We start from the raw sequence: 25,582 nt of genomic DNA, 5'->3' as shown, positions 1-25,582 counted from the left end.
TGTTGGGCGTGTCACTTAGCTCTGCTGTTCCCCATCTATAAAAGAGGGATAGTAATATTTCCTGCCTCATAGGGGTGTTGTGCGAATTAACGTATTAAAGGTAGTGATGGAGCAGTAGCTAACTCTTTCTAGGCTATTGCAATCAGCAGGGATCATCATGGAGAAGCCGAGGAGCTTAACTGTGTCACCCACATTTGAAGAGATTGGTGGTTATCTTAACAGTTTGTGCACTGATTGTCTTTCAGAACCAGCAGGCGAAAATAGCCCAGCTGTATCTGCCACTTGCTGCATTGCTCCTAGAGAATATCCAGCGAGTGGCTGGCCGGGACACCCTGTACTCCTGCACGGTCATGTCTAATTCTGTGAGTAACGCTACCTGCACCGAGGATTGGCAGTTCTCTTCCTCGGGATTTCTAGCTCAAATAGAGCAGTCACCATCCAAGTGTCCCTGTGTTCCCCCTCTTCACTGGGCACCAAAGATCCATCTCACTCTCCCCTTGTCTCGGGGCTGATTGAGGCTCTCCCATTCTCCACCCTACGTGATAGAGCAGGGCTTTCCCTAGCTTAAGCACTCGCCACCAGACCAGTCTCCTTGAAGTAGGTTTATTTGTCCGAACATAAGCACACTCCACACAAAAACAGTTCCTTGGCTTGCCCTTTGTCCTAGTGTTTCACAGCCTCCCCTCCCAGGGGTCTGTGGTAATCCTGCTCTTTCAGCTTCACTGCCAGTTCTCTGCTCTCAGCCATCTTTGCTTCTCTTCTGGAACACCGGCCCCAGAGCCACCTCCTTGGGCCCCTGGTCTCTTGTCCCAGGAACCCACCACCAGAGTTAGCGCCACTCCTTTGTGGTTCCGCTCCCCCGGCACAACCTACCCCAGCCACTCTTCCTCCTCTTGGCCTCCGGCAGGCCTTTCTAGTCCCAGGGGTAGCCCTGCCCCCTTGAACTGGCTCCATTGGGCTCACCTGCCCTGACGCAAGAGCACCGGGCCTGGTCTTCCCACGGGGACCAACCCCACCCTTCCGTTAGCTCTGTCACCCTACCCGCAGTTTTTAGTATGTTTTGCCGGTAGCCGGCTCCATTTTGCTTTATAAACAAATAACTGCACTCTCTTTTCCGTAGCCCAGTTTGATCTCGCTTGTTTTGTTCCTTTCACATTCCTTTTCTACTCTGATATCAATCTCTCTGCACTGCTAGGTGAGATTGCTTCGCCCTTTCATTTGCAGTTTATAACATTCTTTTGAGATCTACCCTACGCTTGAGGAAAGTGGGTTGTCGCCATGTGTTAATGTAAAACCATGTCCTGCTCTCGCACAGACGTGGATTTACAATGGGAGTTGTATATCCATATCTGAGTTTGGCCCCAGGATGAGCTCAGCCTTACAAATTGTCCCTGCCCAGTTATTCAGGGCAAGTAATTTTTTTAGACTGGCAAGTAAAATATCAAATTTTTAGAGCTGGTCAACATTTCAACAGAAATCTTGGGGAGAAAAAATTTGACAAAACTTTTGTTAAAATGTTTTACTAGTCTTTGAGCAGCTCTGCCAGTGTTTTCATCCTCCTGGCAGAAGTGAGTGAGGAGATTTTTTTTTTTTTCTTTTTAGTCACACTAGATATTTTTCAGCCCACATTTTCAGCACTGATCGAGTTGGTGATCACTGTTCTACTTTGACATTGCTTTTCCATCACACACCTCTCCTGTTGTTTTGCAGGCATCCAGAGAGGAGTTTTTGTGTAATTTTACATCCCCCTCAAATAGATCGGGTCTAATTGTGGAGAACGATACAGGTAAATGAGTTATGTAAAGTGTAATTAAAGCATCACTAGCACCAACTAAAAGCAGCTGGTGGAAACAAACAGCACTTTCCTTGTTTTCTTCCAAATGCACAGCAAGGAAAGGAAGGAGACAGGAGAACAATTACTCAAATGTGGGCTGTCCTCTTCATCTTCAATGGGCCAGAGTTTTAAGTGATTAAAAATGGCAGAATTCTGCTCCATTCCTTGCCCAGAACAATAGTATGCCCACCCTTTGGGAGGGACTTTGTGTCCTTAAGGTTACCAAGGGCTAGATTTGGCCGTGCTTTGACGGAATAACTCTGTTGAAATCAGTAGGACTGCTCGTGGTAGCAAGGGTCTGTCTATGCAGTGGTCAGAGGTGGGATGCATGGAGCTCACGGACACATACCCACCCTAAATTCAGTCTAGTTAGCATAGCTGAAAGTAGCAGTGAAGACCCGGCGACGCAGGCTTCGGCACAGGCAAACAACGTGGGGGTGTGTGTGTGTGTGTACGTACACTTAGGGTCCCAGCGGATTTGTACAGCCCTCCCTGAAGGCCTGAAGTATTGCCATGGCTTCCCTGCCCTTTTCAGCTCTTCTAGCTAGATTAGAGCTAGTGCAGGTCTGCCTCTTGGGGCTGGGATCGCCTCTCGAGTTGCAGTGTAGACATACCCGCAGTGTCCTAAGCGTCGGTATCGTAACCAATGAGATTACTCCAACGGGTGATTATTGCTAGATGGAAACTTTTCTTAAATGTTTATAAACGACTTTGTTCTTGGGGGGAAGCCACGAGAAGTATTAAAAGAATAGATTTCCCTCATTATGCTCAGGAGATAGGTGGTCCGCTAAACTCTGCAGTCCAGATAAATTCAGCGGGAGCTGAGAAAGGGCTGGTGGAACTGAGCCATTGTTAATATTAAACAGTTATCAAATCAATTGCCAGAAGAGTCTGACACCCTTACTCACACTGAAATCCATGGGACTACCAGTGGAGTAACGCGTTACTCAGTGCGAGTAAGTGGAACGGAAGCTGGGCCAGAACATGACACTACTATTCTGTTAAACAACTGCTTAAAGGTTTGTAAGTCTTTGTGGACACTCTGCCTGACCCTTCTCAATTCTTTCTGGATTAGTCGTTGCTCCAGGGGCACTCAGATACGTGCCATTTGTTCTCTGCCGGTCATGTATCCATCCGCGGGCATCTTTCATGAAGCCCCTTCCCAGCGATATGTAGTCGCTAACGGTGCCTTTGTGGGTTTGTTCTTTTTCTTTAGGCTATGGTACAGCACTTCCGAACGGCCACAGTATGAAAAGGGAGGACTCGAAAGGATCTCTGAGTTCGGAAGGGGCAACGGGTTCTCCTGATCAGTGCAACACCGGGGAAAACGTAATGCATGTGGGATGACAGAAAGCAATAGCACATTTGGGCTGTTCAAAAAAAAAAAAAATCACCATGTTGATCATTCTCTTGCAAACCAGTTTTAAAGCAAACAGAAAATGATACTTGTGTTTTATAGAGGTCAGACTAGATGATCTAATTGTGCCTTAATCTATATATCTAAAATACAGTGAATGATTTATAAAAGGTCAAAGTCAGAATTCATAGGGAATGTTTCTACTCCCTGAGTAGAAACATTGGCTGTCCACATGCGCACACACATCCTCATTGACTTCCGTGGGCCATTGCACATTTGACCAAGGCCTGATGAGTTCTGTATGTGGACTGAAAGCAGAGCACCGTGGTGTTTGCCTGCCAACGATCGTCACTTTCAGGGGAGAAGACGCTGAGAGGACACAGCTGTAGGAAAAGCAGCTCTGTTTAAAAAGCAGCCACCACCTCACTTTGCAGGAAATAACGTTGGTCAAATGACCCAGGGAAGAATGTGGCCCCAAATTTTAAGAATGCAAGTTCCCTGCCTGAGCCCAAGTTGCATGCACAGAGACTGGGGATTTGTCCCAGCTTTCCTGTGACCAGCAGGCATTTGCACATGTACCTGGGGCAGACACGGAATTGCTACGTGCTCTTTTAAAAATACAGGCCTCTGTGACTAAAAAGGCAACAGGAGCGAGCTCTCGGAGCTGCCACCGGTTCTACTCGTGCATACTCAGAAGGGAGTCTGCAGAGCTTCTCGGTGGGAGAGGCGGGGCCTGGTGAAGGTCCAGTATCCCCACCAAGAGCCCTGAAGCCCCAGTTCTGTCAAGTACTTGAGCACTGAACCATTCCTAGTCAGCCAAGTATTACGCTTGTGCATAAGTTCCATTGGAGAGAACATCCAACTCTGTTTTGCAGCAAGTAGTGTTGGTATTCGCACAGTTCTTCTCGAGGGACCCTTGTTAGCCAGGAGTCCTCTTTGTTTTTCAGAGTACCCAAAAAATAGTTCTCTGTTAATAGACGTGATGTACCAGGGTTCAGTTTTCCAGCAACAAAGGTGCATGTCTTTAGAGCTACATGGTATAGTATGTGGAATGTTCTCTGATGCCATTTGTGCACCTCCTGTTTTCCAGCACTGAGTCGTGTGCAGATTTAGTAGGTTGAATTTGGCACATACGAACAGCGTGATGCTCATTCTGTGTTGTGCAGTGACTCATGTCCCTAGCCTGTTCCAGAATCAATCAGAAACTAAAAATTTCTGTCCATTCTTTATGAGCCTGGGGCTCAGCTAAAAAAAAAACAAACCAAAAAAATCCCTGTGTGGGGCTTCAGCCAGAACTGACTGGCCCAGGGAGCTGAGAGGGTGTGTGCAGTTCCATTCTGCACTCGGTCCATGGCAGGGATCGTTCACTCGTCATTCCCCTTCAGTCAGCCGAGACCCCGGCAAGTACCAGTTCCTGCCCGTTCTCACAGTGGCTTGGGTGACATGGGAACATCCCGCCCCTCACACGCAGATTGCAGCCACCAGCATATTTCACCTCGGCCACCAGTTAGCCATCAGGTGGAAGCAGCCTCGGGTCGGGGCAGCTTAGGCTACATTCAAAGCAGGGACCCGGCTCTCTGTGCTGCAGGATGGTTTTCTAACATGTATTTTTGTGGTGATTAGAGCCGGAGAAGTTCCACGAGGAGTAACGTGTCCCATCACAGTAGGCTGGACCAGTATGAGATCAGGAGTCTCCTAATGTGCTACCTCTACGTCATTAAAATGGTCTCTGAAGGTTAGTGACACTCACCGAACTGTGTGCTTAGGGAGATGGGTCTGCTCCCTACCACAGCCCCTGTATGCCATGGCGTGTAGCAGCCGTAAAGGCGAGGGGATCTCCCCCAGCACAGAGGCAATGCAGGGCCACCAGAAGCAGCCATACACTTCCTCACCTGACAGGCCCCGGTGTGGGGGGCAGGAGGGGACGCCCCCAGTGCTGCAGAGATCTTGGAGATTCTGCAGTGCTGCCCACAGGTAGCCCTAGAGAGGCTGCTGGGAGTTAGACACTCTCTTCGCCCTCCACCCAAGGTTGTGCCACTCAGACACCAGCATGGACCCAGCGTCTGGTAAAGCACCGTTGGTCGGATGGTCTCCATACCGTATATTGTAGCAGGGTGCGTTGGGGCATCACAGAAGTTACGTGCCCTCTGTTTTCATTGGCTGGCCCTCGTGTTACCAGAAATGTACAGTAAGTGAACTCATTTCTGGGGGGAGGGCTGCACCTCCCCTTGCTAAGCCCAGCTGTCTCCCACAGTCAGCTGGGGCTGCCGAGGCCTAGGACTAGAATCAAGGGCTGCGAACTCCAGCCCTTCCCACACTGCTGAGTTGAGGGGGGAGCAGAGGGATCCCAGCTGGAGCTTGGTTAGGTAGAGGAGCTCCCATCACAGGAAAGAAGACGAGCCTGCGGGTACCACATCCATGACTGGGGAGACAGGCAGATCCCAGACTTGCTCTGCTCTGTCTTATTTCATCATTTTCAAAAATCCATCTGTGGGGAAGGTGAGCGTCTGACCCTGACTGCAGGAGGAGGGCAGCTGAGGGGCTGTTCCCCTCCACGGCTGGAAACACGTTCACTGCAGCTTCCTGCCCCATTGCATTGGACGAGCAGGCTTGGGCAAAGGCCTCCAGGGAGGTAAAGAATCAAATGGCCAGTATGAAAAAACACATGGTTGTGTGGCTGCAAAGATAGATTTCCATGGGCCACTGGTCACAGGCTGATTTAGCCTGCAAAGACCCCCTGTGATGGTCTTAAATGTTATACATTCTTAGCGGGTTTGTTTCATTTTCAGATACACTTCTCGCCTATTGGAACAAAATATCACCCCATGAGCTGATAAATGTCCTCGTACTTCTGGAGTAAGTATCAGGAGATTGTATCTATGCTTCGAAGTGTGCATGATACGTTTGTTATATAACATAGGTAGGTAAAATGAAACCATCCCTCCATGCACTGCACACGGTACATGCTCCTCCGTTCCACACGAGATGCAGCTTACCAGGAGGTAGAAAAGTCTTTTGGTATAATATTGCATCACATGAGACATGATCTAGGATCAGCCATTGCAGACTGTAGGGTAACAGGTAGCCCCGTGAGGCCAGGCTGGCAAGCTGACTGTGATCAGCACTGATTCTGTGCGAAGAGCGTTCCATTGCATAAGAGCAGAGAAGGTGATCGCATCAAAGGCCCTGGAAATACCAGCACGGTCTCACTTTCTATTGTGTCTGGCGGCACAGATGGGTGAGTAGATAGGAGTGTGTTTGGAGGGGCTGAGGGCCTACATGCTGAGCACAGGTTTAAAATACAGACACCCAAACCCACGCACGCAGACATGTACTGGTTAAAGTGAAACAGCTCGGTATCCTTCCTGACATTTACAATGTTTTTCTTTCTAGAGTCTGTTTATTCCACTTCAGATACGCAGGGAAGAGAAATATAGCCAGGTATAGTTCTCTTTTTGCTAGTGGTTTCTTCCCCCACACCACCTGCCCCATGGTGGCTACATGAGAATGAACAGGGGAGCACTCATGTCCAGTGCGGAGAGGGAGCTGTTGGAGAGCCCTGCTCACCCCGTCCAGGGAGAGGAAGTGCGGGGCTTCCTTCTGCTTTTAGCAGAGAAGGGAAGCTACACTTCTCTCAGTGGTCTCACTTTTCCTCCGGCTCAGCAGAGGGCAACTTCAGCTCTCACTGGTAAAGCTCAACTTCCCAGCCGTTTGTCTGATCCTTCCAGCCCTTGGCTGAGATTTATTTTTATAGATTTCTGCTAGAGTGAAGCTGCAAGCTTTGAAATACAAGTGGTGGTTCTCAGTTCACACATCTGGCTCTGGACCTGATGCTTGGAGGTGCTGCAAAGCTGGTTATTCTCTAGTTTTAGGGACACACCTGCCAGTGGGGCTACTTGGCACAGTGCTCCATTGGGCAAGCAGGGACAGGCCATCCCTGTTGGTTTTTTTGTTGCCTGCCCCAGGTGCCACTTTAAGCCCTCCTGTGTGTTGGCATGAGCTTAACAAGCAGATTGGACTCAGGTCTCCCTGCTTCACACTCCAATGGTAATGATGCCAGCCCAGTGCCACTGGCCCATCCCAGTCTGCATCTTGGGTTCTCCTTTCAGGGTTCACGATGCCTGGTTATCAAAGCATGTTGGAGTTGACAGGAAGTCGCAGACAATGCCTGCCCTTCGCAGCAGGGCTGGCCTCATGCAGGCCCGGCTACAGCACCTGACCAGCTTGGAAAGTTCATTTACGCTCAATCACAGTATGTACAGAGACGGAGCTGGTAACGTCGGTTGATCGTATTAGACGATTGCATGCTGCCACTTGTGACGTCACTTCCCTTTTGTTGCGTCAGGCTGCTTGGCTTTGCATCTTTCCACTGATCCCCTCGCTTCCCTGCAGCCCTTTGAACTGCGGGGAGTGGCAGGGGCTTCAGGCCAAAGGGTGTGTTAAAAATCACCCCTGTTTAGTCTGTAGATGGAATTTTCCTCTTCCAGTCTCGCTTCCGCTTCCTGGTTGCCAGTAGGGACAGGTGGTGCTCTGGTGTCAGTGATCAGAACAGACAGGAATGCTGCATCCTGCATGGCGTTTGGCCATTCGCCCCGTGCAGATCCCCAGCACAAGGCCAATGCCAATGGGGCTTACGTGGGATTTAAGTGGGGTATAGGCCTTGTATTGGCCCTTCTTCATGTGGGTGAACTTCACCCCTCCCCAATGAGAGAGCCTGCCCCGCTTCTGCGCCAGGAATCCAGCTTGGAGAGGCAGCTGTTGGACGGGAAGTGGCAAGAGGCCACTCACAAACTTCCCTCCGTGTGGTGATGAAGCTGCCCTTGCCTGCTGTGGGTAAGGTGAGTACCTGCTGCATTTAGGTCTCAGGAGGGCTGGAGTTATAACCCTGTGTGTGCCTGAGCTCCACACTTGCATGTTGTTCTGGAGGGTTCCATCACTTTCCTTTACTTCCTGCTCCCAGATGCTGGCACTTCAGAAGCAGACATTGTGCACCAGGCCTTACTAGAAGGCAATACGGCCACAGAAGTTTCCCTAACAGTCCTGGACACCATTTCTTTTTTCATCCAGTGTTTCAAGGTGAGCATTGAAATCAGCATTGTCCTTTGGTGTATTGCAGACCCCCAAAACAGTGTCAGTTTGAAAACCTTGCGTTAGACTGAACGCTCTCACATGTAAATGTGCTTTTCCTTTCCGCTCACGATCATAAAGACGTACCACACAGAAGTATAGTGCAAAGAAGGAAAACCCAAGCTGAGTCTTAAGCATTTATACTTTTATTGACAGAGCTAGTTCAATAAAGTGAGTAAATGTATCCGGCTAGTAGACATGTTTAGGAATTCAAACAAATAGTAAAAGCCAAGAACTCACGCAGAGTATTGCCTATGCTTTGTGTAGTTGGTCAAATACTTCTCTGGGGCCAGATCCTAGCCCATGTAAAAAGTGCTACACAACTGTACCAGGATGTCTGTGATACAAGCTTGTTATTTTTTTAAGAGGTGTGGTGAGAGACATAACAGAAAAGTGGTTCAGCTTTTGAAGTGACTTCTGCAAATGTGGTAATATCATTTGACTTTTTATCTAGTGTAGAAAACAAAATCTCTGACCAAATAATATAGCTTTAGGGGGACTTCCCGTTTTTCTACCATCATTTGTCTGTACCTATTTACCCAAGTCGCTGTAGAGCTGCTATTTGTCTGGCTTAAGAAATAGCATATTCTGTTAGGCATGGGTATCCCAGTCACTTACAGTCCTCCTTCGAGTGCTTGCGCATGTCGATTCCATTCTAGGTGTGCGCAGCCACCAGAGGGGGGTTTTGGTGTAACTGTATCTGTAGGGTTGGCTGTGGCGCCCCCTGGAGTGCCGTGCTCGTGCGTTGGTATATTAGGTGCCGCTGGCTCTACGCCCTCTCAGTTCCTTCTTACCGCCCGTGGTGGCTAGTCGGAGCGCCTTTCCCTTGCCTAGCAGGGGTTACCGGTTCTTCTACTTCAGCGGCCTGTGTCCGACTGATCTTGTTGGGTAGCAGAAAACCCTCCACCAGAGTGACCTACCTGGCCAAGTGGAAAAGGTTCACATGCTGGACCTTGGACCAGGGTATCCGGGCCGAGCAGGCCTCAATGCAGGCAATCCTAGATTATCTTCTGCACCTCAAGCTCCAGGGGTTGTCCCTGTCTTCAATCAAAGTCCACTTGGCCGCTCTTTTGGCCTTCCACCCTCTGCTCCAGGGCAGGTCAGTCTTCGCGCATGACATGATGGTTTTTGAAAGGTCTGGAGAGTCTCTACCTGTACGTCAGGGATCCCATCCCTCCCCTGGGACTCAACCTTGTGCTGTCAAGGCTCATGGGTCCCCCCTTCAAACCTCAGGCTCCATGCTCTCTTCTTCTCTCCTGGAAGGTTTTGTCCCTGGTTGCGATAACATCTGCCCACAGGATCTCTGAGATCAGGGCACTACTTCAGAGCCACCCTACATGGTGTTCTACAAGGACAAGGTCCAGCTGCGGCCACATCCAGCATTTCTGCCCAAGGTAGTTTCACAGTTTCATACAGGCCAGGATGTATGCTTACCTGTCTTCTTTCCAAAGCCTCATAAATTGGAAGAGGAGCACAAGTTGCACGCCCTGGACATCAGGAGGGCACTTTCCTTCTACATTGACAGAACTAAGCCATTTCACAAGTCGACACAATTGTTCTTTATGGTGGCAGACAGGAAGAATGGTACCTGGCCCAGGTGCTGATTCAGGATATCTGCAGGGCCGCTACCTCGTCCTCCATCCACACCTTTACATCTCATTACATGCTTACCTAGCAAGCTCGAGAGGATGCTGTCTTTGGCAGAGCAGTGCTGCAAGACCGTGAACTCTGAGCCCACCTCATAGAATCGTAGAATATCAGGGTTGGAAGGGACCTCAGGAGGTCATCTAGTCCTACCCCCTGCTCAAAGCAGGACCATTCCCCAATTAAATCATCCCAGCCAAGGCTTTGTCAAGCCTGACCTTAAAAACTTCTAAGGAACTTCTATCACCTCTGTAGATACTGCTTGTGAGTCACCTAGAATGGAATCGACATGAGCAAGCACTCGAAGAAGAAAAAACAGTTACCTAACTTCTGTAACTGTTGTTCTTCGAGATGTGTTGCTCATGTCCATTCCATTACCTGCCCTCCTGCCCCTCAGTCGGAGTTGCCAGCAAGAAGGAACTGAGAGGGTGTAGGGTTGGCGGCGCCTAATATACCAACGGATGAGCATGGCCCTCCAGAGGGCTCAACAGCCAACCCTATGGACACCGCTAAGGCAAAAATCTCTGATGGCTGCACACGTGGGCGTGCACACACCTAGAAAGGAATGGACATGAGCAACACATCTTGAAGAACAACCATTATGAAAGGTAGGGAACTGTTTTTTTGAGGCACACACGCTGGGTTTTTCTGCAGAATGAATTCTCTCCTTGCTTTCCAGAATCAGCTCTTAAACAACGACGGCCATAATCCACTTATGAAAAAGGTTTTTGATATTCATCTCGCCTTCCTCAAAAACGGGCAGTCAGAAGCAGCTCTGAAGCACGTCTTCGCTTCCCTGAGAGCTTTCATTAGCAAGGTAGGTGCAGAGGTGACGCGTGAGGCAGTCCTGTGCCCTCGAACCTTTACATGGTGCCTCCCGCCCCTACTGACGCTTACGAGATGTCTCTGGGTAGGTGGGGCAGCTTTAAAGGTTCCGGTTAGAATTCATACAGGTCGGGGGGCAGGAGGGGATGGCCCTACCGCAACCTTCACTGCCGGCCTGCACTGCTCGGGGGAACCTTTAAAATAGAGATTCTTAACTAATGGAACAGCAAGGCCAGATGAAGTCATCTAACTTTAAACAGCGGTCAGCAATGTACGGACACTCATCAGGGCTGGGTAAAATAACAGGGACATCACCAGGAGCTAAAGAGGCTGTCCTGACTCTGACTGAATGTGCACAAGTGTGGGTCAGAAGTAACTCCATTGACCTCTGCGGTGTTCCCTGGGTCCTGTAAGAGATCTGTATCAGTCCCACCAAAACGTTGCTCTTCCTTGAAGCATTTGTGCCAACAGGCAGCGTTAAAATGAGTTATCCGCAGGGGTGGGTCTAGCACTCAGGACCTGCTGCATCTATGGGAGGTAGCATCACGCTCACTTTCTCCGGCAGCTTTTTCAACATTCCAATAGTTCTGTTTTGCACAAAAGCAGCCCAAGGTTGTGTTTGAACACAGCAACTTCCTCCCTTCCCAGCCAACTGTTATGCAGTTCAAATGAACAGGCAAATCCACACCTGCCCTACTGGATCTCCTGACGAGATTCCAAAACCCTGAGCTCCTGGAGACTTTCCCCAGAGCTAAGGCCTTATGCCCATGGGTTCCAAAGCAAAGTGAAAACTACGGTGGGCCAAGTTCCTTGCTTGTGTCCATGAGAGCAACTCGTTGACTTCAGTGGAGTCTTGACCATCTACAGCAGCTCTGAATTTGGCTGATATATTTTCAGAGACTTGCAAAATTATTTTACTGAAGTTTTCTCATTTCCCCTGAGATATGTTGCTTCTGTAAAATGAGATACAGGCCCAGTAGATAGTATCTGCAAGGAAGTGTTTTCTCTGCTAGCTGTACTCACATGGGTTCAAGCATCCTTCTTCTACCTCTGTTAGACTTTAAAGGTCATTTCTAACTGCAGAGTGACTATAAAGTGGCCAGGGCAATTGTCTCTCAAAGACGGGTACAAGGTTGGCTTTTATGTTTGCAAACTTGTTATGGGATCTGAAAGTCCCAGCATGTTGTTTTTGGTTTGCGCACCATCACCAGTAACTTTTTTCCTGCTACGGTGTCCATTCCATTGGTTGTAGCTCTGCTGCAAGTTGGATGTGTATGTTCCCTCCTACTTTCACACTTCCTCTAGTGCAGAGATAATGGTAATGAAGCAGGAAAGAGCCTCCTGTCATGGTGAGTTTGTAAAGGTAGTAGTTAGGAAAAAAATCTTCTTAATTTCACCCATACTAGATACATTTTACCGCTTGTCTCAAAAGTCTTCCCCGCTATACTAAACTCAACTGGGCAACGTGACAGGGAAGAGACAGAGAACAGAATTGGTGTGCGAAAACTGAGCTCACGCTGTGCTTAGTTGTTTAAAAAAAGAGGAAGAAGCAGCTCTGTTTCTTTCCTTAGTGGAAACTCAATAAAAATCAATTATTCTTAATTGTTTATACTCTTGGTTGCTGCCAGTCCCTAGGTTGCTGGGGAGAATGCTGACATAAAACACACATCTCCTATTCGGGAGTGGTCCCAAAATGAAGGGTAGTGAAGGAAACATGGCTTTTAAGGGGCTAATTCACTTGATCCACAACAGGCTTGATTCTCTACTATGTCCAAGTGGAGCTGCGAGGGAGGATGAGGGGAGCTGATTGCAGATCCCTACTCCCTTGCTGTAACTTAAAGCTGCAGGGGAGCAACTTTAACTTTTGTCACTGGCAAAGGTCCCTGAGAACTTCCTGCCTGTGGAGAGTCAGGAGAAGCAGAGACCCACTCCACCATGCCCAGGCTCCATCTTTCTCACCCCTTGGCCTGGCACTCTTCCTCCCTCTCCTTATGCCAGGTGAGGGCAGCTGGCACAGGAGGCTTTTCCCACAGCACAGGGGAAATTCTCTGGCCACTTTAAGGCCACCTTGGGCTACTCGTCTATTCAGGCCCAGCATGGAGACACTTTCTCCATGGATGTTGCTCAGACGTCCCTCTGTGGGGCATCAGGGATGCCATGAGCTGTGTGCTGCAAGGCAGAACCCCACTGGACCCAAAGCATGCTGAGCTGGGGGCCCCGTGGCACTTCTTCAGCACTTCCAGACATGAGGATCTAGATGCCCCTCTGCCGACAGGCACTCCGAACTCATTGGGGCAGCAGCGCCTCTGAAGTCAGTGGATCTAGGACAATTTACACCCACTGAGGATCTGCCCCATAGATGGGAACAGCCAAGTTACCCCATTTCTGGGGGGAATGGGTTCTCTTTGTATGACAGAGAGCTGCCTTCCCACATCTGACATGCTGGAGGAGTGACTGGCGAGTATTATAGACATGGAAAAGACTCTAAACTCTAAATCTGATGAAGTGAGCTGTAGCTCACGAAAGCTTATGTTCAAATAAATTCGTTAGTCTCTAAGGTGCCACAAGTCCTCCTTTTCTTTTTGCGGATACAGACTAACATGGCTGCTACTCTGAAACCTAAACTTTCTGTGTCAGCCAAAGACTACACATTCCTGCAGGTCTCAGGGTTGTGTGTGGAATAACACCATGCCTGTGGGCCAGAATCAATTCCTAATATAAATACATCACCCACTAATCCTCTCATCCCACTGTTGACTTAACTTGATCGTAGGGGAACTGCCTAGTAGAAATGCTTGAACTGTGGTTGATCTTCTGCCTTTGGTAGTGGAAGAGGGCAATGCTACCTAAGCAGCAGTTAATCTTTAACCGTTGGTTTCTTGTGTACACACTTTTAGTTCTTTGCTGTTACACTGGTGTGTTTTTTCTCTTCTTCCCAATTTTTTTTCCTTAAAATGTTGATTTTGGCCAAAGACGATGAATATAAGGCTTATTTGCTGTCTCGCTGACTATAAGCTACTATAATTATTATTTGTGTTACCAACTCAACGGAAGAGATCTGCCCCATGCATAGGAGGTCAGAGCTCCCCTACCAATGGTTCAGTCTGTCGTAGAGTAGAAAATATTTGATCTTTCAGCTGTTGACTTTTCTTTGACAAATAATGCTACGAGGCAGTCGCAGTCCCTGGTGGTGCTGATATTACCATTTACTTGATCAAACTACAAAATAAATCAAACCTCCTCTTGTAAGCTGAGCAAGTTGCTCAGAAATCATGTGGCGGCAGAAAGCCTAGAGCGCCACAGCGACATCCCCCCAGTTCATTTCCTCATGGACGTTTTCAAAATGTCTGCCCAGTATTCTGGCCACCGAATACCGCCTTTAACAGAGCTCACAAGTCCCCATCCCTTCAGCAAACTACTCTGCTCGGATCCACCCGCACACCCCAGGGTGTCCCCTCTTCCCCTGCCAGGAAGAGCAAGGGAAGAGACGAGTCCGTGGCATTCCCCTGAATTGGCGTGAGCCGGGGCACTCGGCCTGAGGTGGTGAATCAGCTGCTGAAAAGGCTCAGGCCGACGGCAGCGCAGGGTACATCTACAGAAGAGCCGGGCGGGCGCTACCCAGATGGACACGCACTAGCTCGACATTAAAGGTAGCCGTGTGGCCGTAGTGGCATGGGTGGAGGCTCAGGCGACCCGCCCGAGTACAGCCCCACCTGATCCTTGGGGAGTAGACTCAGGTGGCTAGCCCGTGAGCTGCACCGCCCGGCTGCTCCGCAGATGCACCCTCGCTGGGCAAACCCCCTGACGCTTTGTCGCCTAGTACGGCAGCGTTTAACGTCTCCGTGATGTCTGGGGGAACGACGCCCCCTGAGAATACGGCTACACTGCAGTGGAAACCGCCCCGCACGGAGTCTCGGAGCCCGGACTGTGGGGCTAAGAATTGCAGAGTAGACATTCGGGCTCAGGCTGGAGCCCAGGCTCTGGGAGCCTCCCCTCTCATGGGGTCTCCAGGCCTGATCATCTACTCTGCACGTTTTAGTCCTGCAGCCCGAGCCCAAGTCAGCTGACCCAGGCCAGCTGTGGCTGTGAGGCTGGTTTTTGATTGCAGGGTAGGCATACGCTGAGCATTTGTGCGTGTTCCAGGCCCACAGACAAATCCTGCCCACTCCTCAGTGACTATCTAGCCCTCACCATTTGCACGAGGAAGATCCTTGTGCCACCCCCGAGCTCGCCTCGTCTCTGAAGCTGCCCTGCTGCGGTTTCCTTGTGGCGGGCAGGAAGGTAGCATGCATCCCCCTTCCCCCTGTCCTTCTTCCAGGTCATTTCCCTGCTGCGACCCTGGTCCCACCATCAGGCCCAGTGAGTTCTGGGAAGAAGCAGATTGCAACTCCTGGCAGCCAGCAGAGAAGGCTTCAGCCACAATTCACTCTTATTTAGAGATTTGCTTGGATTACAAATGTCCTAGCTGCTGCTATTCCTCTCCTGCTGCTCCACCTCATTCTCAGTGTAGAAAATATCTGAGGAGATGTACTTCTTCCTCAGGAGAACAGTCTGTGTTTGTTTTAACCCTCATCCTTCCCTTGCCTACTGCTTCCTTTGCCTGCTAGCTCCGTTTGGGGGGATCTGATGGAGATTTCAAGCTCTCTAGGACAGGATGTGTCTCATTTGTGTGTCTTCAGAGTTCCACACAAAGTCAGGGCATTCTATAAACATTCAGCAATTAAAAATAAGCCCCTGAAATTCATTCCCACGAGTATTTATAGAAGCCAAACACCAATCTAGGCCCATTTGCATTCAGACGTGAAGACAAAGCATGGGCCTGCGTGTGCACATGTGTATGTGTGTGTGTACTGGGTGTGTTTCACAGGGGTGTTTTTTTTAACATTGGCACACTTCTTGTTAAGTTTCCCTCAGCATTTTTCAAAGGAAGGGTGACCATGTGTGCAGCCTTGTGCTATGAGGTCCTGAAGTGCTGCACCTCGAAGCTAGCCTCCACCAGGAATGAAGCATCGGCACTCCTGTATCTTCTGATGAGGAACAACTTTGAGTTCACTAAAAGGAAAACCTTTCTGAGAACACACCTGCAGGTCAGTGAAAGGTGAACTGCTGCACAGAGGTGCACCTCAATGCTTAATCTCCAGGTCAATCCTGCAAAGACAGAGAATGTGTCCAGCATGACTCTGAGCTTCAGCATGACAGATTAAAATATTTACACTTAAGACCTAGCTGTCATCCAGCGCTTGTCATCAGCAGATCTCAAAGCACTTTACAAAGGAGGTCAGTGTCGTGCCTCCCCATTTTACAGCTGGGGAAAGTGAGGCACCAAGCAGGGCAGTGACTTGCCCATGGTCACTCAACAGGCAGGGCCAGGAGTAGAACCCAGAACTCCTGGGTATTATGGGGATTTATCAACCTCAGCCTGTCCTGTTCTTCAGGGAGTCTGAGAAGGAGTTTGACTTTCTTTAAGCAGGCTAAATCTTGCAGTCCTTATCTGGTCAGAAATCCCATTGATTCCAGTGATTTCCCTGGGAGTTTGGTCTAAGTCGTGATTTCAGGATTTGGCCCAGGGTCCTTATGGATGAAATACGTTTGCTGTTAGAGTCAGAGATTATTGATTTTCAGAGTATGCTTACAAGGCTCGCCTCTTTGCCAAGAGATGAGTGAAGAGAACGGGGGTGATTGTCCATGGTCAGGTGGGAAAAGTCCTGCCTGTTGGATTGGGGGAGGATTTTTTCTGGGGGGTTGTTTCTGGCTTTTGTTGTATTGTTGTTTTCAGTCATGATAAAAGCAGCCAGAATAGCAGATGGGCTACAAGCTGTTATAAATCACAAAAGAGATAAATATAACATAGCATCTAATAGCTACGGCCCCAGGATTTGTTGTCTGTTCTAGTCCTAATCCTCGTTCTAAAAATGTGGCACACTGAGAGCAGAACTATGTCCTGTGGTGTAATGATCATCAGATTTTGAAGAGTAAACAAGGAAATGAGACCGGTTATGATGAAGGTTATGATTTAATCATGAGTATTTTAAATAAAAGTAATGAACAGGTCACGGGCAAGAAACAAAGAAACACAGTCCGTGAGCTGCCCATGACTTATTCCACAAATAACCCTGACTGAATCTTGGAGGGTTGGGGGTGGAGCCCTGGTGGCCCATGGCACCAGCTGTGGGAAGGCAGCCTTGGAGGGCCTGGGGGACCTGCTGCCACTCAGGCCACCGCCAGGGGGGAAGCTACGGGGGGTCAGCCACTGCTCCAGCCACCCCAGGACTGCTGCCAGGAGCCACCAAGCTGCGGCTGCTCCCCCCAGGACCACTGTTCAGGTGGTCTCCTAGGCCACCCACATTGGCCGCTGCTCAGGCGGTCCCCGGGGCCAGCTGCCCAGAGCAGCAGCCGGTGCAGCTGGTCCCGGGCCTCTCCAGCAGCGGCTGGTGCATCTGGCTCCAGGGCCAGCTGCTTGGGCAGCCCTGGGGTCAGCCACACTGTCTGCTGCAGAAGTCACGGCGGTCGCAGACACTGAGCCCTAGTTACGATTAATTGTATTCATTCTGTTTGAAAGATTTTTGACTCACAAACATCTTTTTATACAATTGTGACAACAAAGCACATGGATGAGAACCTGTCCCTTTTCCAACAGATAATAATTGCAGTGAGCCAGTTAATAGCAGATGTGGCACTAAATGGAGGATCGAGGTTCCAGGAGTCACTATTCATTATTAATAACTTTGCAAACAGTGACAGGCCTATGAAGGTAAATTTGATGAATTAAAACAAATAATAAGTTTGCACTACCACCACCAAGTATGTGGTCTGGGAAATATACACAGAGATTGTAGTTAAAGAGTGAATGTTATGTATTTATACTATTTACTCCTGAAACCATCTGCCAAACTATGTGTGTTGAGTGAGAGGAAACAAACATTTTGGCTGCAGCGATTTGAGGCTCTCTCTCAATGACTATGACAGCTGTGTCAGTCTAATTGTTGGTTTATTGCAGCTGGGTGAGAGGGAGAACTGCAGTTGAGGTTACACCTTTGTATTTAGCATTACTTTCTGGTCATCTGAAGATCTTCCCGAGAATTTCCAACAAAGGGAGGGAAGAGAGGACCAGGTGTTTCTCATGTAATAAAGCTAACCATTAAAAATAAAAAATTGAGACAGTCACTCTCTGTAAAAGAGGTGAAATGATCGCCATATTATTTTTGCTTTGCAGTCTACCGTTTTTGGAAAGCAATTGCTTCCTTAGTGCTAAAGTAGTGTGAATAAATTCTGTCTGCTTCAGTAAATATCAATATACAATGCTTGCAATCTGGTCACATTTTACAATATGTAACTGCCAGTTTAGGAAAGGAAAAACCTAGGAAATGTTTTAGAAGACCACAGTTTTCCTATTATTTAAAGATGCGGGAGGAGGAGAACCTAAGTAGAGTTATGGCCTATGATAGAATGAAACTTGTCATTGGCATTGGTAGGTAACGGGCAAAGATCCTTAGTTCTGTTCTGCACAGGAATGTTTATGTGCATTTGAAGTTCACTGAGCCACGCTTTGTTTGCTAACTGTATTTTACACATGTGGACCTTTAAGTAATGCACTTTTCAGGGAAGGGAGTATGTCTGTTTATTTCTAGTTTTTACTTAGCATTTTTTTAGTACCGGGCACACTTTTAGTACAATATACAGAAAAATGATAAACCACACTAGAGAGCGAACAAGTGAGGCAGGTGTTGACTCGAGTGAAAAATACTTCAGGAACTAGTGAAGGCCCAATTCTGTAGCCTGTACTCACGTTGCGTAGCACTTGCTCACCCACATGCCAGTCCAGTAGGGTACGTAAGCATAAGTAGTCCCACTGAAGTCCATTTGGCTACTGTTTACATGAGCAACTCAAGCAGAGTTGCAAAATTTGACCCTGAACAAGAGGATTTGCAGACCCAAGGTCAAATGCATTGATTGCATAGCAAAATGACACAGTATAGGATTAATATATCAAAAGTCCAGTCGGCATCCTCTCCTGTACCTTGCATGTGAAAATTGCTACATGCAGTGTACGTAGCAATTAAATCCATTGCACGTTGAATAAGCTGAAGGGTTGACATCTGTCTTTCTATAGCAAAACCTCGAACATCTTTATTTCTGTGTTTTTCTAATTAGATTTGTTTTGTGCCAGGCAACTGCTTTCCCCTCAGAAGTCAAAGATTTGACCAAGAGAATCCGTACTGTGCTTATGGCTACCGCTCAAATGAAAGAACACGAGAAGGACCCTGAAATGTTGATCGATTTACAGTACAGCTTAGCCAAGTCCTATGCTAGTACCCCAGAGCTCAGGAAAACGTGGCTGGACAGCATGGCAAAGATCCATGGCAAAAATGGAGATTTTTCAGAGGTAATCTGTCAAATTCCATTGAAAACAGGTGGTGTGGAGAGGCAGAGATTCCAATTGACGTGGTAACTACTCCTGTTTTGTTGTATTTTGCAGGCTGCCATGTGTTATGTCCATGTAGCAGCCCTTGTTGCAGAGTTTCTTCACAGAAAAAGTAAGAGTTTACTGTTGGGGTGGGGAACGCTGCAGCCTTTTTTTGTGTCCATCTTTGAGTTTACAGGTCATCAAAACGTTTTCAAGATCAAATTCACTTAATTTGGTAAACGACTGTTGTCAGTTTATACTGGGTTCTTCTAAAATAGTGAACGAAAGCTGTGGTCCTCAAACTATTGTACTGGCGACCCCTGTCACGCAGCAAGCCTCTGAGTGCAACCCCCCTTATAAATTAAAAACACTTTATATACTTAACACCATTATAAATGCTGGAGGCAAAGCGGGGTTTGGGGTAGAGGCTGACAGCTTATGCCCTCCTCCCCCCCATGAAATAACCTCGCGACCTCCTGAGGGATCCTGACCCACAGTTTGAGAACCCCTGAACTAAAGGGAAAACTACAGCATAGGAATTTACACATGTAAATGCCAGTCTAACTATTCAAACACGGGACTGAAATGTCCTAATCAGTGTAAAAACTGGCTCCCCACTATTCTGATCATGCCACAAGTGTCACTGCATGGAGTTCAAAGCCGTGTGTCCCTTCACAGCGGGAGTACAGGCTAAGTGCAGTGAAAGCGGAATTGGTCTACGCCCTGTACAACTAGATAAAGAGCCAGTGGTGAGAGAGGACATTGTGGCTTAGTGCAGAACAGGAAGTGGTGGGCAGACTGGTTGGTTTTAAAATATCACAATTTTGCATGTAAAAACACATTTTTCTTTCGAATACCTCCCTGCTCTGACCGTTAATGTACTGCACTCCACCTGTCGGCTCCCTCTGATCTTTTAATCTAAAGGGCGCCATTGAAACTGAAGTTGGAATATCTCTGACTGCAGTTGATCTGCAAAAACTAGGAAGAAGGGAACAGAGACCAGGAAACGCTAGTTTTCAGCTGTAGTTCGCAAAGGTGATTGATGGCACCTTATTGGCATACTGGGGGCCAAAGTCCCATAGAAGTATATATTTTGTGTTCATCAAAAACATTTCTGGTTACGTATACAAAACATACATGATTGCAGATGGAAGGGTTGTTACAAATCTGGATACTCTCCATTCATGTGAGTGGAAAGAAAGGGAGACTGAAGCCAGCAGGAAAAGAGGAACAGTCCCAAAGGATGCATGAGTTAGTATTGCTACTGAACTGCATTGCTCATCCATCACATGTGCAGGAAAGTGACACTTTTGCCATGCCCAAGGAAGTACTCTCAATTTCAGAATCCATGCCACTAGAAACAGGCAACCCTGCGCATCCATTACCCTGCACTGCAGCACACAGCACTGCCCATCACTCAGCGTGCACGTTCAGAACACAAACACAGCCTGCTCCTTCTCTCTTCTCCGGTACATTGCAGCCCCCCTTAGTGGTTCACAGATGACTCTGTGCAGTAGTTGTTAGGTGAGACACGCGTTCATTGCTTTCTGGTAGAGGAAGCCAAGGCTATTGGTGGAGGAGAGCGTTATTCTGAGAAGTGGGGCCCCCTTACCAGATGGAACAGGCTGGCCAAGTCATGGGTGGTGTCCATCAGAAGGAGCCGGCGAGCAGGCCAGCTGGCCCTGCCATCAGACAGATCCAGGCTGTTGGATTAAGCCACGGTCTCAGAGGATGTGCAGGCTGACAGTTTGTTGAACAGTATGGCTGACTCAAGGGGCAATGTGTGTCCATGCCTCAGTGATTAGTTAATACTCCCCCAAATTCCTTGCAGCTGCAGAGGGGTCAGCTGGAGGCCACACTCTCTAACGTGCTAATTCATCTATTTTGGTTCTATTCCTCCCTTTGAGGTACAAAGGCAGAGCAGCCTGGAGACCTTTGTTGTCCCTTTTTACTTCACAATCGACTCTTTCGCTGAAGTGTTTTTGGACATTATTATTTTTATTGCAGTAGCACCTAGAGACCCCAGCTGAGATCTGAGCTCAGTTGTGCCAGGTGCTGTAGTTGCCCAGGCAGTCCAGGCCCAAACCATCTAACAGTCCAAAGGGACAAGACAGACAAAGGTTGGGGGGGAAAGTGACATTGAGAGAGGGGAAGGGACTTGCCCAAGGTCATCCAGTCTGTCAGTGGCAGCACTGGGAATAGAACCCAGATCTTCTGACATGCGTATAAGTGTCCTATTTGCTAGCCCACATCGCTTCCCATGCTAAGGCATGATGGTATGTATTAACTATGCTAAAACATAAGCCACTGTATAACCGATAACATGAAAGTAAGTTTAGCTTTTCGTGCACAAATGGACCAAGTACAATGGGAATCCGCATGACAAAGATATAGCATGGGTAACCATAGCACAGTATTCCGTACGCCACATTAGACTGTTTGATAATATTTGAATTCTAACTTACTTTTCTTTTTGCCTTCCATAGAATTGTTCCCTAATGGATGCTCAGCCTTCAGGAAAATTACGCCCAATATTGATGAAGAGGGAGCAATGAAAGAAGATGCTGGGATGATGGATGTTCACTACAGCGAGGTGGGATTCCAAAGCGCAGAACCTTAGATTGAATAAGAATAATTCTTTAAGAATGAGTCACCCACCCTTGGGCTGCTGAACTGTTCTGATGTCTTTCACGGTACCTCTCCCTAAGATTACTTAGCTATGAACAGCCTCCATCTTGTGCTTCATACAGGAAGTCCTAGTGGAGCTGCTGGAACAATGCATAGATGGCCTGTGGAAGGCAGAACGTTACGAAACGATTTCAGAGGTTTCCAGACTGATCATTCCAATTTATGAAAAGCGCCGTGAGTTTGAGGTAGCTATTTGGAGCTGGCTTTGTGTTAATGAGAATTCCCCAGGCTGCTAGTAAACAAATTCTTAGTTTGTGAGTGATGAGCAGATGTGATGGGTTGTATCATTTCTTTTGTATACTCTGTATTATTGATTAATATTAAACAAAATAAGTTAAAGCAAGACTCAGGAGGCTAATAGTTCCCATGAGATGCCGCAGTCAGAGATCTCTTAAATAGGGACCCAATTCAGCAAAGATTATAGGTACATCCATACCACCCACACCCATAGAAACCCCTGTTTCTGGGTGCCCTTAGACTTGGGAAGGCTTCAAAGCTTTGCAGATTTTTTAAAACTGAATGAGTCCCTTCCTTTGACCTGGGGGTAACTGACACTAATGGGTACCCAGAGCTTCAGCTGCCCCAAGGCAAACATTTCCTCCTGTTCCCAGATGAATACTTGTTTCTCCCGTGCTCCTGGATCTTTCTTCCAAGAGGCAATACAGCCCAACGTCTCCAAGCCCACTACAGCAGGACACCAGCCAGGAGATATTAGTTGTGCCCTATACAATTATCTGCTGCAGACTTCCTGCTGCAGACCATGGAATTGAGTCACTAAAAGCAGATGATAAACCAGACATTAAAACTGTGCCTTCAGCATGTATTGACTTGCTTAATGCGTAGTGCTTGCATATCTTAGTGGTTCACAGCCAAAGTACCAGGCAGGCACATTCCAAAATCCATGTCATCTCTGGCTGTAAACCAGACAGAAGAAATGCAAGCTATGCTCCAGCATGCAGTTGTATGTGTTACTTTCCCTCAGAATAGGTGCAATGCACAATCAAATCTGCAGAGAAGGCATTCTTGAGGACAGGCTTTCAGTGATGCCAAGTGATTTTCTGTACCCCATGGGCCATACGCTGTCCCTGGATGATCCCATTGGCCTCACTGAAAGCAATGCCTACATGGCTGAGGGCTGAATTTGGCCCTATGTGAGAGTCAAAGGGAACATTCAGGGACATCTTTCATTTTCCTGTGGCTTTAGGAAAGGTGGGGGAGTGAAAGAATGCACTGAAGTAGGGTGGGTCGAAAAATGTTTCTTGGGGATTTCAAAGCTCTGTTTTGCAGGGTTTGAAATGGATCCATTTTTTGCTTTTTCTGGAAGATTCCACAATACTTTGTCGCCATTTTCATGTCAGAATTTTTACTGAAATCTTGTTCAGAATAGTTCTCCAGCATTTGTGTTTACTGGAATCCTGGTCTTTGGTAAACAAAAATGTTGGACGAAGATTTTGCATATTATTTCAATAAACATTCTGCTTTAAAATATAAAAATAAAAATGTCACCAAAACTTTTAGGAAAACCAGAAAGTTTCAAATATGTCGGCAGTTTTTCACAAAAAGTTGAGTTTTCGGAAAAGGTCGGTTTTCACTGGAAAAACTTTGAGTGTGAAATATTTCAAGCAGCTCTGCTTTCAAAGACTCAGTCCTGCAACGTGCTGATCTCTTAACCCAGCAGAGCATTTAGGCGCGTGCTAAAGTTTAATGTGACTAACCCTATTGAAATAAATGGGACTACTCTTGTGCTTAATGTTAAGCATGTGCTTAAGTCTGGCATTTTCAAAGGAGCTTCTGTGCTAGGCTGAATCAGGGCAAGAGTGCTCAGCACTTTGCAGAATCAGCTCTGACTTCCTGCTCACATAATTCTACTTCAATAATGTTGAAACACACCTGCCTTTTTCTGCTTTCCAGAAACTTACTCAGTTGTACAGAACACTTCATGGCGCTTACACTAAAATATTGGAGGTGATGCACACAAGAAAAAGACTTCTAGGAACCTTTTTCCGAGTGGCCTTTTATGGACAAGTAAGTACATAGATCAGCCTGCCAACTAACCTGCCCCAAGCACCCTGTCTTTGCTCAGCCATTTCATTCAGGAAGCATTCTTGTTGCACTGACCACTAGCTTCTTTAAGATGGTTCTGTATTTTGCTCCCTTGTGCTCTTTTATATAGTAAACTCTTCAGTACAGGGCTTCTGTGCCTTGTTAATGTGTTATTACAAAGCTTTATGACACTGGGTGGGATTCTCAAAGGCAGCTGACTGATTAAGGATACAAGTCCCATTGATTTTTAATGAGATTTCTCCTTTTAAGTGACTTAGAAGTTTTGAAAATCCTACCCTGTATAAATATTACTGTAATGAGTTAAAAAATAAAGTTTAAAAAACACTTTGGATTACTCAAGCAATACAGAACCAATAGTGATCATGGATATTTCCCTCTGCAGAAGATCATTGTGACTTTTCAGAATATTAGCAATGGTGTGTTCAGGGGGAAGGTCTGCTTAAAAACTGGTGGCACAATATGGCCCACTGTTGTTATGGGTTCGACATACTCCGGTAGTGGCTGTCTCTGCAGTGCACATAGTCTGATGTCTCTCACTTTGGACTTCTATAAAACCAAGAATAGAATCCCTTTTAATAAAATGTACAAGGAGCAACAGCTGGCGTTAGTTTTCTATATGCTGGGATCACTATATTTACAGTAATGTGACTAAATGATATTCAGCCTTATTCCTGGTACAAGTTCCAGATTTTCACTTTGAAAGTTTCACCAACTTTTTAGATATTACTACACAGAGATCGTTTTAACATATAAACGTATCTTATCTGATAAGTTTTTAAAAAAACATTTTAAAATGAGCTTTTTAAAATAAAATGTTTAATGTAATGAAATCTCTCCATTCACCATCTATGTCTTTCTGATTAATGCTAGACTTTCTTTGAAGAAGAGGATGGCAAGGAGTACATCTACAAGGAACCCAAGCTGACGGGCCTGTCAGAGATCAACCTGAGGCTTCTTAAACTTTATGGAGAAAAATTCGGAGCAGAGAATGTAAAAATTATCCAAGATTCAAATAAGGTGGAGTTAAACGGCATGTGGTGTCATTGAGTCTAGACAGCCCTGCTAACAAAATGCTTGGAAGAGTGAGCTCTAGGCTGTAGAGCAGAGAGGATCAAAGGAATGGAGACTCCATTCTAACATCCCAATCCTTTGGACTGTCAAAAGGGAAGGAGACCAAAGCTACGTTGTCCTCCTGACTCCTATAAAACCCCCTCCATGCAAACATCACACAGTCGGGGCCCTGTGGGGTTTGGAGGAGGCAGGTCTCAGACCAGAAGGAGATGGATCTGGAGGGCTTCCAGGTGACAGTGAATGAAGTATTAACTCATGCTCTGCAGCCTCTCCAGACTGAGTCATGTAGTCAGAGGCAGAGAGCAGGGAGCAGCATAGAGGGACTGATGCCCATATGGTCGGGGACAGGATTGGCTGTGGGTTCTCAGGACTTGCCAGACAGGCATGAGATGCCCCTTGTCCCTTTTGCAAACTCCTCCCCTTTACTAGGACGATGCCTTGGGATTTCCCTCGTACATGTTCCATTCACGGGAGTTCCTCCCATGCAGCAGGTCCTTGACCTGCCCATTCTGCTGCAATTGCACATCGCTCTAGCAGTAAATTGTGATTTTTTTACTGAGCGTAAATG

The 25,582-nt window shown here is 47.3% G+C and overlaps 1 protein-coding gene across 9 annotated transcripts in view; it reads left to right on the top strand.

Annotated features, from left to right (window-relative positions):
- DOCK11 (dedicator of cytokinesis 11) overlaps positions 1-25,582 on the top strand; it is a 131,596-nt gene that overhangs the window by 86,314 nt on the left and 19,700 nt on the right. For all 9 annotated transcript variants that reach the window (XM_073358530.1, XM_073358529.1, XM_073358526.1 and 6 more), the window contains 17 exons: positions 246-362; positions 1,711-1,786; positions 3,051-3,163; positions 4,815-4,926; positions 5,981-6,047; positions 6,585-6,632; positions 7,301-7,443; positions 8,152-8,267; positions 10,642-10,779; positions 15,692-15,874; positions 17,425-17,538; positions 18,955-19,170; positions 19,264-19,321; positions 21,678-21,784; positions 21,942-22,064; positions 23,791-23,904; positions 24,814-24,960. In XM_073358530.1, the coding sequence (XP_073214631.1) occupies positions 246-362; positions 1,711-1,786; positions 3,051-3,163; positions 4,815-4,926; positions 5,981-6,047; positions 6,585-6,632; positions 7,301-7,443; positions 8,152-8,267; positions 10,642-10,779; positions 15,692-15,874; positions 17,425-17,538; positions 18,955-19,170; positions 19,264-19,321; positions 21,678-21,784; positions 21,942-22,064; positions 23,791-23,904; positions 24,814-24,960 (1,992 nt within the window). The remainder of the gene's footprint in view (positions 1-245; positions 363-1,710; positions 1,787-3,050; positions 3,164-4,814; positions 4,927-5,980; positions 6,048-6,584; positions 6,633-7,300; positions 7,444-8,151; positions 8,268-10,641; positions 10,780-15,691; positions 15,875-17,424; positions 17,539-18,954; positions 19,171-19,263; positions 19,322-21,677; positions 21,785-21,941; positions 22,065-23,790; positions 23,905-24,813; positions 24,961-25,582) is intronic.

The sequence above is a fragment of the Lepidochelys kempii genome, chromosome 9, assembly GCF_965140265.1.
Source record: "Lepidochelys kempii isolate rLepKem1 chromosome 9, rLepKem1.hap2, whole genome shotgun sequence".
Lineage (NCBI taxonomy): Eukaryota > Metazoa > Chordata > Testudines > Cheloniidae > Lepidochelys > Lepidochelys kempii.
This window is presented reverse-complemented; position numbering and strand designations above follow the sequence as displayed.